Consider the following 15,500-nt stretch of genomic DNA (forward strand, 5'->3'; position numbering starts at 1 on the left):
CCCAGGTCCCCAGAAATAAAAGGTTAGGATAGCATGTTACATGTTGTATGCTCATGCTGGCCTTTTAAATTAGAATATCTATTCACTATTCCTGGTCTGACTTAAACACTGTTGACACATTTCAAGAGCAGAAATCATATTGAGAATTCTGACTTCAGACATCTCCCACCCTCACTTTCTCCCTCTGACATCCTCCCCCTTGCTGTGACTAATTCTATTTTTGACTAAGAAACACAGTGCATCTCTCCCCTGCATTAGGGTGTTGCTGGAAAGCCTTGTGAAAAATTCACCAATCTCACCCCTGATTTTAGAACATTAGAATAGCTATACCAGGTCAGACCAAAGGTCCATGTAGCCCAATATCCTGTCTTCCAACAGTGGCCAATGCCAGGTGCCCCCCCCCCCCCCCCCCCCCGTGATGCAATGAACAGTACAGGTGGCCATCAAGGCTATATCTACACTGCAAGTTTTTGCGGCAGAAAATATGCTAATGAGGGACTCGTTAGCATGAGTTGCAATGTCATTAGCATATTTTCTGCAGATTCTTTTTGTGCAAGGGGTTTTTGCGCAAAAAGAATAGGCAGAAAATATGCTAATGACATTATGACTCATGCTAACGAGTCCCTCATTAGCATATTTTCTGCCGCAAAAATCTGCAATGTAGACAAAGCTCAAGTGATCCATTCCCTGTCACTCATTCCTAGCTTCTGGCAAACAGATGCTAGGGTCACCATTCTTGTCCATTCTGGCTAATAGCCATTGATGGACCTATCCTCTGTGAATTTATCTAGTTCCTTTTTTGAACCCTGTTAAAGTCTTGGCCTTCACCACATCCTCTAGTAGGGAGTTCCACAGGTTGACTGTGCATTGTGTGAAGAAATACTTCATTTTGTTTGTTTTAAAACCTGCTACTTATTAAATTTCATTTGGTGACCCCCTAGTTCTTGTGTTATGGGAACAAGTAAATAATTTTCCTTATTCACTTTCTCCACAGTCATGATTTTATAGACCTCTATCATATCCCCCCTTAGTCTCCTCTTTTCCAAGTTGAAAAGTCCTAGTCTTATTAATTGCTCCTCATATGCCAGCCATTCCATACTCCTAATCATTTTTGTTGCTCTTTTCTGAACTTTTTCCAATGATGAGATTTTTTTTTTAGATGAGGCAACCACATCTGCACACAGTATTCAACATGCAGGTTACCATATATTTATAAAGAGGCAATAAGATATTTTCTGTGTTATTATGTATCCCTTTCTTAATGATTCCCAACAGTCTGTTTGCTTTTTTGACTGCTGCTGCACATGGAGTGAATGTTTTCAGAGAACTATCCACAATGACTCCAAGATCTCTCTTGAGTGGCAACAGCTAATTTAGATCCCATCATTTTGTACGTACAGTTGGGATTATATTTTTCCAATATGCATTACTTCACATTTATCAACACTGAATTTCATCTGCCATTTTGTTGCCAAGTCACCCAGTTTTGTAAAATCCTTTTGAAGCTCTTCACAGTCTGCTGAGGACTTACCTTGAGCAATTTTGTATCATCTGCAAATTTTGCCACCTCACTGATTTCCCCCTTTCTCCAGATCATTTATTAATATGCTGAATAGGATTGACCCCAGTACCTCTGGGAGACACCACTAGTTACACCTCTCTCCATTCTGAAAACTGACTATTTATTGCTACCCTTTGTTTCCTGTCTTTTAACCAGTTATCAGTCCACGAGAGGACCTTCCCTCTTATCCCATGACAACTTACTTTCCTTAAGAGCCTTTGGTGAGGGACCTTGTTAAAGGCTTTCTGAAAATCTATGTACGCTATATCCACTGGATCCCCCTTGTCCATGTGCTTTACCTTTGCCAGTTTCTCCTGCAGCTCCTGGATTTTGGTATGCTGCTCTACATTGATCTACAGTTAAATACAAGGGAGAATAAAAAATGAATGTCTGCCATACTCATGATTTATTTATTTTAGTCTCACTCTAAAGTAAAAAATATGTATTTACTTTAGTCTTTAGATTTAGTCCCAAAATCTTTGTTTCTCCCTGTAATTTCAAGTCGCCAAATGATCCAATATATTCCCGTTCCTGATTTTCTCTGTACCATTTGCCATATTTCTACCACTAAATAAATCACTTTGGCAAAGCATGCAGAATTAAATCCATTTATTTTTCATTCTTTATCCATGATGACACACAAGATTGTTTTCTTTTAACCCACCTCCAGCACAGATTGGACATAATAGCTTGTCTTGACATAGCTACTGTATAAATTCAGTTGAAAACAGACAAACCAAACCCAGCTTTAAATCAACTCTCACAAAACAGTCCCACAAAGAAAAAGGGTGAACGTCTGTTCATGCCACTGACTATCCATGGATGTACCATGTTTCTCGCAGCAATAATATACTTGGAAAGAATCAGGCAGCCAACTCTACTGACACTAAGGAAACATACCTTCTCCAGTTTGGAATACAGCTCTCCTACTTCAGTTTGCCCATGGTCTTTAGCCTGTATTTTAAAAATATAAAATATATAACTGAAGAAAAGGTTTAAGATCTTTGACTTCACCCAGAATCATAACATCAGGCAGTTTAAATGTAAACTGCTTTACAGGAAATAAACTATACTCCTTGTAGCCTATAGAGTTAAGTTGCTTGCCTATCATGCTAATAATATGATTGTATTGATTCAGATTAATTCATGAATATCTTAAAGGGTAGATTTAGTATAGTATAGATATAGTATAGAGCAGGGGTGGGCAATAATTTTTGGCAGGGGGCCACTTCAAGATTTTGGAAAGTGGTCAAGGGCTGCACTTTTCTCTGCAGGATGTGCAGGGTCTACGATGGAGGTTGGGTGCAGAAGGGCGCACAGGGTAAGGGACTGGGGTGCAGGAGACGGTCTGAGAGGAAGCTTGGGTGAAGGGGGGGTTGTGACCTGGGTCAGGGGATTGGGGTGTAGCGTCAGGGAGGGAGTATGGGTGCAGGAGAGGATTCTGGCCTGGGAGAGGGGCTCTAGGAAGAGGTGCGAAGTCTGGGAGGGAATTGTGGCCTGGGAGAAGGGGACAAGGGGGTGCAGACTGCAGAGGGTGTGGGTGGAAAGTCTGGGAGGGTGTTTGGGTGCAAAAGAGGATTCTGGTCTTGGGGAGGTGTGTAGGAGGGAGTGCAGGGTCTGGGAAGGAGTTGTGACCCAGGGCAAGGAGGTGCAGAGGGTTTGGATGGTGATCTGGGGAGGGAGTTGGGGTGTAGGAGGGGTTGGGATGCCAGAGGCAGGCTCTGGCTGGGAGACGCTTACCTAAGCCAGCAGCCCTGCAGCACCCCAAGGCAGGCTAGGCTCCCTGCCTGCTGCAGCCCCAAATCACTTAACACTGCAAGCTGCAAACCCCACGTGACTCTCATCTCCAGGATGGGGAAGAGACTGCTCCCATCCTCTAGGCCAATTTCTCAGATCTTATTGTCTGGTTGTTTCCAGCCAATAGGAACTGAGAGATTGGCTGGGGTCAGTTCATATTGGCCGGTTGTTTCTGGCCACTAGGAGCTGAGGATTGGGCTGGGGGTGGGGAGATCGCACAAAGCTTCCCCCTCCCTGCAGAGAAGAGTGACGCATGGACTGAGCTTTAAACCCACACCAGCTGTGTGCCTGAGGGTCCCAGCAGGGTGGTCTGTGGTCTGGATCCAGTGGCTTGGCAGGCTGGATCTGGTCCCCAGGCCGTATTTTGCCCAGCCCTGATATAGTCCTTGGAAGGCACCAGACTGATGGCCCCTGGTGATGATGGGGAAGGTGAAGGTAATGAGAAAGATGATGGGCTAACACCTAAGATTGTTCTAGAAGGAATGATGTAAGTATATGGTAAGGAAATATGGATGAACATTCCCTGTCTTATGAAATTGGGGTGTTTGTGACTGTGCTAACCATATTGATAAACTATATTTGTAAATATACAAGAGTTTCTATAGGGTGAGTGTTACAGCTGTGCACATTAGGGTTCCCAAGCATAGAATAATTGAATACTGGGCCTGATTCTGGGACAAAGCACCTGTCAACCCTAAAAGTGGTAATTAGAAATTGATACATAATCTTAGATGAGGCAACACTCTTAGTACAAAAGAGTTTCCAATTGTATAACCTGTACCAAGCTTCCAAGGACTTGAATGCAACTCATTTATAAATCCTGGGCAACACACACGAGAAACTAGGAGCGTAACATCTTTCCCAAGGAGCCTTCACTACCTTCTGTAGTTTGTTGTGACATTCAGTAGCTTTACGTTTGAATTCTTCAGCTGCCAATCGGGACTCTCTCAACTCTGATTCATAGAGGTCACTACGTCTATGTGATGAAATAAGATCCTCTTCTAACTGATTCATCATCAACCTCATCTCTTCCAACTGAGCTTGATACTCCTGTGGGAGGAAAAGGGATGTTACATTTTGGAAACCACAGAGGAAAGACAGACTGGCAAACAGTAGAATAGTACCTCTGTGGAATAGGAAAAAGCACATCAAGCATGTAAAGAGAGAGGACAAAACCAAAGCAAGAGGGTGAGAGCCAGGCAAAATACCATTCCTTTATAACTTATTGGCTATTTGTCATGAAAGACAATTCCAAGCCATTACCTCAGAGAAGATATGAAATGTAACCCCAAAAAATCTATTTTAAGGGGGTTCCACTGCAGAAACACATTCATGTTTTTAAAAACAAAATGGTAAAATACTTGCATGTTATTTCTATCCCTGAAGATCAGTGGTCTATATATAGACATGCTTCTAAGTTTTGTGCCTCTGTCCAACATTCATATATATTTTCCCAAAGTTATTCAGACTCATCCCTTGGGAATTACTACAAACCTGAGTGGCTGAGGTGGGTGAAGGAGAAAAAAAATCACAGAATACTAGAACTGGAAGGGACCTTGAGAGGTCAAGTCCACTCCCCTGCCCTCATGGTAGGACCAAGCACCATCTATATAATTCCTGACAGGTGTCTGTCTAACCTGCTCTTAAATATCTCCAGTGATGGAGATTCCACAACCTCCCTGGGCAATTTATTCCAGTGTTTAACCACCCTGACAGTTAGGAAGTTTTTCCTAATGTCCAACCTAAACCTCCCCTGCTGCAATTAAAGACCATTGCTTCTTGTCCTATCATCAGAGGTCAAGGAGAATAATTTTTCTCCCTCCTCCTTATAACACCTTTTCAGGTATTTGAAAGCTGTTATGTCCCCTCTCAGTCTTCTCTGTTCCAAACTAAACAAGCCCAATTCTTTCAGTCTTCCCTCATAGCTCACATTCTCTAGACCTTTAATATTTTTTGTTGCTCTTCTCTGGACCTTCTCCAATTTCTCCACATCTTTCCTGAAATGTGGTGACCAGAAATGGACACAATACTCCAGCTGAGGCCTAATCAGTGCATAATAGAGGGGAATGATTACTTTTCATGTCTTGCTCACAACGCTCCTGTTAGTGCATCCCAGAATGATGATTGCTTTTCTTTTTGCAACAGCGTCACACTGTTGACTCATATTTAGCTTGTAATCTGCTAGGACCTCTAAATCCCTTTCTGCAGTACTACTTCCTAGACAGTCGCTTCCCATTCTGTATGTGTGAAATTGATTGTTCCTTCCTAAGTGGAATACTTGGCATTTGTCCTTATTGAACGTCATCATGTTTACTTCAGATCATTTCTCCAGTTTGTCCAGATCATTTTGAATGAAAGCACTTGCAACCCCTCCCAGCTTGGTGTCATCTGCAAACTTAATAAGCGTACTCTCTATGCCAATATCTAAATCATTGATGAAAATATTGAACAGAACCAATCCCAAAACTGATCCCTGTGGAACTCCACTCAATATGCCCTTCCAGCATGACTATGAACCATTGATAACTACTCTCTGAGGGCACATCTACACTACACAGAAAATCAACTTGGTCGATCTTCCAAGTTTTGATTTTGCAGGTGTAGTATAGACCCACTAGATTGAACTTAAAGGGCACCCCCATCTGTGCTGGTACTCCTGCTCCTCACAACGAGTAAGAGAAGCTGAAGGGAGCATTTGCTCCCATTGGCCTCCCACTGTGTGTATGGTGCAGAAACGCGATGTAAGATACGTCGGCTCCAGCTACATGATTTACATAGCTGGAGTTGTGTATCTTACTTCAACCTTCCCATGTAGTGTAGACCAGGCCTGGGAATGATTATCCAACCAATTATGCACCCACCTTATAGTGTTGTATTTCCCTAGTTTATTGATAAGAAGGTCATGCAGGACTATACCAAATGCTTTATTAAAGTCTAGGTATACCACATCTACGACTTCCCCCTAATCCACAAGGCTTGTTATCCTATCAAAGAAAGCTATCAAATTGGTTTGACATGATTTGTTCTTGACAAATCTATGCTGATGGTTACTTATTTTCCAGATATTTGCAAATGGATTCCTTAATTATTTGCTCCATTATCCTTCCTGGCACAGAAGTTAAGCTGACTGGTCTGTAATTTCCTGGGTTGTCCTTATTTCCCTTTTTATAAATGGGCACTAGATTTGCCCTTTTCCAGTCTTCTGAAATCTCTCCCATCTTCCATGACTTTTCAAAGATGATAGCTAATGTCTCAGATACCTCCTCAATCAGCTCGAGTATTCTAGAATGCATTTCATCAGAGCCTGGTGACTTGAAGACATCTAACTTGTCTAAAGTAGCTGTTAACCTGTTCTTTTTCTATTTTAACTTCTGAACCTACCAGATTTTCATTGGCATTCATTATGTTAGGCATCCAATTGCCACCAACCTTCTTGGTGAAAACCGGCACAAAGAAGTTGTTAAGCACCTCTGCCATGTCTACATTTTCTGTTATTGTTTTTCCCTCTTCATTGAGCAATGGGCCTACCCTGTCCTTGGTTTTCCTCTTGCTTCTCATATATTTGGAGAATATTTGTTACCCTTTATGTCTTTAGCTAGATTGAGCTCATTCTGTGCCTTTGCCTTTCTAATTCCCCCCCCCCCACACATACTTCTGTTATTTGTTTATATTCATCCTTTGTCCTTTGACCCAGTTTCCACTTTTTATAAGACTCTTTTTTGATTTTTAGATCATTCGAGGTCTGCTGGTTAAGCCAGAGTGGTTGTAGCCTCCAAACATCAGTTTATCGGTTTCTTTTGATAGCTCAGGAAAAAACATATTAAACCTAAAATAAAAGTCCTTTGGAGGATAACACTCTAGGAGTCACATATTCCCCCCAAAGGCCAATATTTTATGTAGTCCACTCCTACATTAAACAACAATAAAGATTTTGGAATAAAAATCCTGGAGAACTGCAATGCCTACATATCAAAGAACATAAATAACATTTGAATATATTGTTCCAATTAGGGCAAGCATCCAAGGTAAGTAGTGGTGTCGATAGAGCCTGCGGTGACCAATGAAATCTTTAGTACAGGAGACTAAATGTTGATTCTTTTTTCATATTAAGCATTTGTATATTCCTTTTTTTACAAAAACACAGATACTGTCCCTTTCCTAAAGAGCTTGATTTTACTTTAGGTGGGTGGAAAGCATGCACACCCAAGAGTGGGAGTGGGCAATAATTTTTGGCGGGGGGGTATAAGTCTGCCACTTGAGTCCTGGGTCCCTGACCTGTGCTCAGGCCTGTAAGTACAGGTTTAGTGGCTCCGTCCAAACTGGGGGCCCTGAGAGCAGGGCAGGCAGCGATACAAACACTGTCCCACAGTCAATAAGCCCCAGACCCTGCTTCAGGGTGGGCAGCAGAGCAAAGCACTCCCATAGTTACTGAGGCCCAGGCCCTGGTTCAGGGTGGGGCAGCCAAACACAGTTCCCCAGGTACAAGTGGGGAGGGGGAGACTGCCACCCGGTATGTGGGGTGGCAGGGGGGACATGGGCCCTCCCTACTCCACTGCGTCCCAGCCCATTGCTGCCACTGGGGTCAGCAGGGATCCAGCCTGCAGCACACTGACCCACTCTAGAATGTTATGAGATCATCCTGACAGTCGTCAGCTTCCCCTGGGCCACTGCCTAATTCCCCCTCAGCATCTACCTGGCTCCATGCTGGTTGCTGCTTCTTGGGGTCATGGTAGTCTGAACCCTTGGGCAGGGTGTAGAAGGTCTCCTCTTCAGAGCAAGGGCCTGACAGTCCAGGCCAGTCCTCAGCCTTTGCAAGGTCCTCAGGGCCCTCCTGGATTGGGAGCTTAAGATAGGCCTCTGCTTCCTCCAGTGGCTGGGGCCTTACTGAGATCCTGGGCTGGACTCTTATCCTACCTGCCCCACCCCTTGACCTCCATGGAGTTAAATGGGCAGGACCTGGCTTGGCCCACCTGGGCCTGGAAAGGGGTTCTTCCCCATCGGGCTCAGTGAGTGGCAACCCCTGCTCACTACAGGGGGCCACGCCAAGATTTTGGAAAGTGGTCAAGGGCCATACTTTTCTGTGGAGGAGATGCGGGGTCTAGGATAGAGGTTGGGTGCAGAGGGGCACACAGGATAAGGGACTGGGGTGCAGGAGATGGTCTGAGATCTGAGAGGGAGTTTGGGTGAAGGGGGGGGTTGTGACCTGGGGCAGGGGATTGGGGTGTAGGGTCAGGGAGGGAGTATGGGTGCAGGAGAGGATTCTGGCCTGGGAGAGGGGCTCTAGGAAGAGGTGCAAAGTCTGGGAGGGAATTGTGACTGGGAGAAGGGGACAAGGGGGTGCAGACTGCAGAGGGTGTGGGTGCAGGGGGCAGGGGAATGGGGTGCAGGGTCTGGGGAGGGTTTTTGTGTGTGGGAGAGGATTCTGGCCTGGGGGAGGGGTGTAGGAGGGAGTACAAGGTCTGGGAGGGAGTTGTGACCTGAAGCAGGGGGGTGCAGAGGGTTTGGATGGTGACCTCGGGGACGGAGTTGGGATGTGGGAGGGGTGGGATGCCAGCAGCCCTACAGCACCCCCAAGGCAGTCTGGGCTCCCTGCCTGCTGCAGCCCCAGATCACTTTAAACTTCAGGATGTTCCCTCCACGTGGCATTCAGCTCTGGGAGGGAGGAGAGGCTTGCACTGCCCCTATCCCCCAGGCCAATCTCTCAGCTCCTATTGGCTGGTTGTTTCCATCCAATAAGAGCTGAGAGATTGGCTGGGGTCAGTTCCTATTGGCTGGATGTTTCTAGCCAATAGGAGCTGAGGATTGGGCTGGGGGTGGGAAGATCACACAAAGCCTCCCCCTCCCTGCAGAGCAGAGAGCCGCACTGACTGCGCTTTAAACCACAGCAGCTGCATGCCTGAGGGTCCCAGCAGGGTGGTCCGTGGGCCGGATCCGGTGGCTTGGCAGGCCAGATCCAGCTCCCAAGCCATATTTTGCCCAGCCCTGTCCAAGATTATGCTAGGAAAGTACATAACCTAAAAGGAAGGGGAGAAAGGACATGATGGACCACATTATTTTCTTAGAATCCATATACACACACTATTATTCATTTCACCCTACCAAATCATGCCCACTGCCTTTGATTATTTATTTTATCCATGCTGGGAAAAAATAATGATTTTAAAAAAATTAATCAGATGTTTTTAGTTAAATTGGATTTTTAAAATGTTTTACCCCAATAAAATACTAAATTTCTCATTTAAAAACAACAATTACATGTCATCACAAACATGCTACAACTCATTTACAGTCTCATAAAAATTAATGGCTCTAGTCTGTCCAGCCTAACTACCAGCTCTTGTTTCTTAAAAGTTCTGGGCTTTCAATTTCTATTTCTCAGAACACTAAAGTAACATATACAAAAGACAGACACAGGCTAGATAGGATTATTTTTGTTCTGTGCTTATGTGGTGGTGGACCTGGGCCAAACACGGCAGACGAGTTAGTTAGGACATTGTCTTAAAACAGAGAGACAATATATAGGAAAGGCCAGAGGAAGAATTGAAAGGAACAGTGAAGTGGACTGAAAAGAAAAAGGGAATACATTATTGAGCACACACACTGATTCCTATATTTCCCGCCCCCCGCCTCCGACCACCACTTTTGCCACAGAAAAACTGTCATTGTGTCTGGGCATAAGAGCATAATTTCTGCCAAACTGAGCATCATCCCTGACCTGCTGTGTGATGGCATATGTGACTGTGTGAACCAATGACCACACTGAAGCCTTGCAGATGTTCTGGATAGGGAGGTGAACCAGGAAGGCAGCCAAAGAAGCCTGAGCCTTGGTCATTCTCACTATTGGTGGTTGCTGGGCTCCTGCCAGCTCATAGCACGTCCACATGCAAGAGGTGATCCAGTTTGAGATCCTTTGCAAGGACACTGGGAGACCCATCGTCCTTTCACCAGATGCAGTGATGAGCTGGGATGACCTGCAAAAGGGCTTTGAATCGTCCAGGTAGAAGGTGAGAGCTCTCCTTACATCTAGAGGTGTGAAGGTGCCTTTCCTCATTAGTCTTATGCGGTTTTGGGCAGAAGACTGGGAGGAAGATGCTTGACCCATGTGGAATGCGGACACCATCTTAGAGAGGAAGGTCAGATAAGGCCGGAGCTCCAACTTAGGCTTACAGAAAACAGTATATGGTGGCTCTGAAGTCAAGACACGCAGTTCAGAGAGCCACCTAGCCAACATTATTGCTACCTAGGAGGCGACCTTCCATGATAGATGCAAAAGGGAACACGAGGCCATGGATTCCAAGGGTGGTGCCGTAAGCCTAGGGAGGATCAGGTTAAGGTCTCATTGCAGGATGGGGGCTCGGACTTGTGGAAAGAGACTCGAGGCCCTTTAAGAACCTGACCACCATGACATGGGAAAACACTGACTCGCCTTGGATCAGTGGGTGGAAGGCCGAGACCTCTGCCAATGAACTCTGATTGAAATGTGTGCCAGACCCTGATGCTTCAAGTGGAACAGGTAGTCCAAATTAGTCTGTAAAAGGGCTGCGGGGTGGGGGCGTCCCTCTCTCTGCAGCCCCATCAAAAATCTAGTACACTAAGCTACATACATCAGGTTGGTCAAAGGCTTTCAGCTTTCCAGGAAGATTCGCTGCACTTCTTCAGAGCAGTATCATTCCTCTGTATTCATCCATGCAGCATTGTTGCGTGGTGGTCCTTCCTTCTCCCTCCCTGGGGTTAGGGTCCCATGTCCCTGGGCTGTCTGAGTCTGTGACACACTCCGCACGACCAGTAAAACATTGGTAGTTAAACCCCTCGCCTCGGGGCTGGATAGCTGTGACGGACCGGGCCGAGTCTGGGCACAGCTGAGGGCGTCTGCTCAGGGCGAATTGCTCAAATCCGGAGCTCCTTACAGCCCCCAGACTGGTGACCTCTCCAAACAGGCCACAAACCAGTCCCACGGAGCGCTTCAGCTGCCTGCCTGAAGCCTCACGAGCAAAACCCCTCCGACACCCCAGCAATATCCGTGCCTCAGATGGCCCCGGGCCTCATACACAGGTGGGGGGTCCTAGCACCCAATCCCACCTACCCCGAACAAGTTCTGTCCGGTTCCAAGAAACCAGCCACAGATCCCTGGTCAATTTACCCTCTGGATCTTACCCACAAATCACGCTGGGCCAATCCTTTAGCATCTAACATCTAAAGGTTTATTATTACAATAAAGAAAAGCATGAGAGTAAGGTTGTTAAAGAATAGTACATTACATGCATCGAATCTCCCAGTTCTCGATGCAGGCTCTAGCAGAGATGTTACAGCTGCTGGCTTAAAAGTTCTTGTTGCACATCCTAGGATCAGGATGGGTCCACAGGTCTTCCGGGCTCTTCGATCCCTGCAATGCTGCCTCTGGGATGAAGTGCTGAGCTGAGAACAAAAATGGAGACCACCACATGGCCTATTTATCCCTCCTTCCTGGTCTCTTCTTGGCTATCGCAGGTCACCTGGTCCCCGGCTTATTCCTGTGTTCCCTGCTGGTAGCCTTTAGGTATGAGTCACCACTCATTCTTTAGGTGTGTCCTTGGCCCATTGAGTGCCATTGTCCCACAGGGCCTTGCTGATTAGCATGTCCATAGGCCAGGCCCTGCCCAATGCTCAACCAAATGCAGGGAAATATTCAGTATCCATACAAGTACATGCTTATAATTGCACACACAGACATTATACAAACACATAAACAGCATACATAGGATTAGGAGACAGTGAGCTTCTATTCAACACCCCACATGGCCCTCCTTTATACCATTTTCTGGGGCCAACACCCCCACCTATGGGTGCATCAGCAATCTGGCTGCTCCCCTCAAAATCCAGTAACGTGACAATAGCCTAATGGCCAGATCCAATGTGGGGCCCTTTAAAGCCAGGCTGGACGGCCCAATGGCCAGAGTCAGTAAATCAACGCCAATTGCCAGCCCTTTAAGTCAGGGCTGGAAGGCCCAATGAGCAAAGTCATGGGGGGGGGGCGCTGTGCCCCGGTAACGGGACCCGGGCCCACCCTACTCCACCGGGTCCCAGCCCAGGGCCCTGTGAGTGGCAGAATGGTCCACCACTCCCCCAGCGGGGAATCCAACCAAAACATGCCAAGGATCTCTGGGTGGGAGAGGCCTCTTCTTCACCCTCCCTGGGCCGCTTCCTACCTGATCCGATGGGCTGATGTCCCACCTAGTAGCTGGGTCCTCTGATTCCTTGGGGGCCACGCTTCCCTGGAGATCCTCAGGGGTTACGTCCCAACCGGCGTTGGGGCCTCTGCTGCTCTTGTCTTGGGCGTCTGGCTTCTGCTGCTCAGGAGCTACAAACAGAGGTCCTTCTCCGCCAGCCAGCCAGCCCAGACTCAGCCTCTCCCCAGGCTTTTATACCTGGACTACAGTCTGAGCATGCCCAGCAGGGCTGCGGGGGCAGGGCTCTTTCAGCCAGCGTAACCTGGCCAAACCCGGCTAGTTCAGTGCAGGGCGGGTACACCTGTCACTACACCATCCTCCCTAGCCCTTGAAAAAAAGTCTGCGTTGGCATGGGCCTTCCCTGGGCCACCTGGAAAACATAAGGTTGGAGAAACAGGTATCACCACATGACTCGTGCATTGGAGTCCTTCATGGAGTGGAGCCACTTCAGTGGTGCATGGTCGGTAACCAGTGTGAATTGGCTCCCTAGTAGGTAGTACCTGAGGGCCTCCACAGCCCATTTCACCACAAGAGCCCCCTTCTCTACCATGGAGTATCGTGTCTCTCGCGGGAACAGCTTTTGGCCGAGGTATAAAATGGGGTGTTCCTCGCCTTCCACCTCCTGCGATAAAATGGCTCCTAACCCCACCCCCAAAGGCGTCAGTTTGTAAAATAAACGGGCTATTGAAGTCCGGCTGGATAAGCACTGGTTCTTGGGTCAGTTGTTCCCGCAAGGTCTGGAAGGCCACTTCACAGTCCTGGGACCATTTGATGGGGCGAGATCAGGGGTTCTTTGTGAGGTCTGTAAGCTGGGCTGCTATGGTAGCAAAGTTCAGGATAAAACACTGGTAGTATCCCACTAGCCCTAAGAATTGCCGCACTTGCTTCTTTGTGGTGGGAATAGGGTAGACTCGTAGTGCTTGTACCTTATCCACCAGAGGCTGGAGCTGTCCTCTCCTGACGGTATAGCTCAGGTAGCTCACCTCTTGCTGGCCCCAGTAGCATGTGGCCAGGTTGGCTGTAAGGCCCACCTCTGCTAAGGCTTGCAAAACCTGGGTCCGGTGGTGGAGGTGCTCTGCCTAACTGTGCTTGTAGACCACAATGTCATCGATGTAGGCAAATGCGTAGGCATTGTGCGGGCTTAGCACTTTATTCATAAGCCTCTGGAAGGTGGCTGCTGCCCCATGCAAACCAAAAGGCATCGTGGTCAACTGGAACAGCCTGAAGGGTGTCGGGAATGCCATCTTCTCCTTTGACGCCAGTGTCAAGGGGCTCTGCCAGTAACCATTGGTTAGGTCCAGGGTGGATATGATCCTGGCGCAGCCTAATCGTTCTAGGAGTTTGTCTACCCGAAGCATCGGTGTGATGGGGCAAACAAGTCCCACACTAAAGGGCTGGGAGTAGCCCAGGCCCAGCTGGCTGAAAGAGCCCCGCCCTTACAGCCCTGCTGGGCATGCTCCCAGCAGGGCCAGTATATAAAGCAGGCAGCGGCCCAGCAGATGGGAGAGCAATTAGAGGTGAGGAGGAGCCAGGCTGCAAATCCAGTGTTCCTGCGACATCTCGGATCCAACTGAAGGCCAGCGTTGGACCCCAGGAGTGAAGCCAACCCCAACCCCACGGAGTAACGGGCACACCTATCCTGCCAACCCAGCCCCGGTAAGGACCGCCGCACAGACGGACAGACTAAAGGGGGGGGGGGTGCCAGGGTGGTAGGAAGCGGCCGAGGGCAGAGGTTTCTTAATCCAGCTTGGTGCGTAGCGGCTGGATTCCCCACCAAGCCGGCAGGACCTAGAGTCCCTGCCCACAGGGCCCTGGGCCAGGACCCGGTGGAGAGGGAGGGCCCAGGTCCCCCTACCACCCCTTGCCGCACCTGGGGAATCACTCGAGCCAGGAGAGGCTTTTTCCCCAGAACTAGGCCTTAGGTACCGTATATGCCCTGAGAGAGGGGCCGAGACTTTTGGGATTTTGGGTACTGTATATGCCCTGAGAGAAGGGCCTGGACCAAGACACGGGCCAGTAGAAGGGGGCCGTAACCCCCATCAGGGGCGTACCCCTTGACAATCGGGTAGGTAGCGAACTGGGAGATGGCATTCACATGACGCACTGGGGTATTATTTGCTGGGCGGCACCTTTTTGATAGTGACGGATCATGCCCCCCTAAGGTGGTTGCAAACAATGAAAGACACCAATGCGCGTATCATGCGCTGGTATCTAGCATTGCAGCCGTATTCGTTCCAAGTGGCACATAGACCAGGGAGAGCCCACGGAAATGCAGACTTTTTTTCGCGCATAGGTTCTAAGGAGGGGGAGGAGAGACTACTGGGGAGAACGCTCTTAAGGGGGGAAGTGTGTGACGGGGCTGGCCTGCCCCACACTGAACAGCGGGGAGAAGAGCCCATCTATTGGGTAGAATATGCCCCTCCCCCACAGCCCTGCTGGGCATGCTCGCAGTGCAGCCCCAGTATAAAAGGCTGCCCGGCTGCTCAGTGGGGGCTGACCTCTGGGGAGGAAGGCGCTCCGGCCCAGAGCCACAGCCAGACCTGCTGCTGGAACCAGAGCCGTTGGGACCGCTGCCATTGCTGCTACCGTCCCCAGGTCAAGCCCGCCCACCTGCAACACCGACTCCGGAGGGCCGCCCGCCCCGCCGCAGTGGACAACCCCTTTGCTGCTGCCCCGGACCTGCTGACATTGCCACCGCCGCCAGCCCAGCTTCGCCAGGTGGGGTCTCTGTCGGCCACAGGGCGGGGGTAGGAAGCAACCCAGGGCAAGGGGCAGGGAACCCCTCAGTGGCCTCGGCGCGTTTCAGGGAGAACTCCCTGCCGAGCCGGTGGTGGGAACCACCCACCACTAATAGGGCCCTGGGTTGGGGTCCGGTGGAGAGGGAGGGCCCGGACCCCCCTACCCCAACCCCTCAGGGCGTGGACTAGGCCTCAGGG

General features: G+C 48.6%; 1 protein-coding gene across 1 annotated transcript in view; it reads right to left on the reverse strand.

Moving 5' to 3' along the window:
* Positions 1-15,500, reverse strand: part of LOC102451575 (citron rho-interacting kinase-like) — a 358,679-nt gene that overhangs the window by 316,129 nt on the left and 27,050 nt on the right. Inside the window, exons 5-7 of the mRNA XM_075897800.1 lie at positions 4,238-4,408; positions 2,462-2,515; positions 1,861-1,914 (exon numbers count right to left, since the gene is read on the reverse strand). Coding sequence (XP_075753915.1) covers positions 1,861-1,914; positions 2,462-2,515; positions 4,238-4,408 — 279 coding nt within the window. The remainder of the gene's footprint in view (positions 1-1,860; positions 1,915-2,461; positions 2,516-4,237; positions 4,409-15,500) is intronic.

Source organism: Pelodiscus sinensis, chromosome 15 (assembly GCF_049634645.1).
Source record: "Pelodiscus sinensis isolate JC-2024 chromosome 15, ASM4963464v1, whole genome shotgun sequence".
In the NCBI taxonomy this organism is placed as follows: Eukaryota; Metazoa; Chordata; order Testudines; family Trionychidae; genus Pelodiscus; species Pelodiscus sinensis.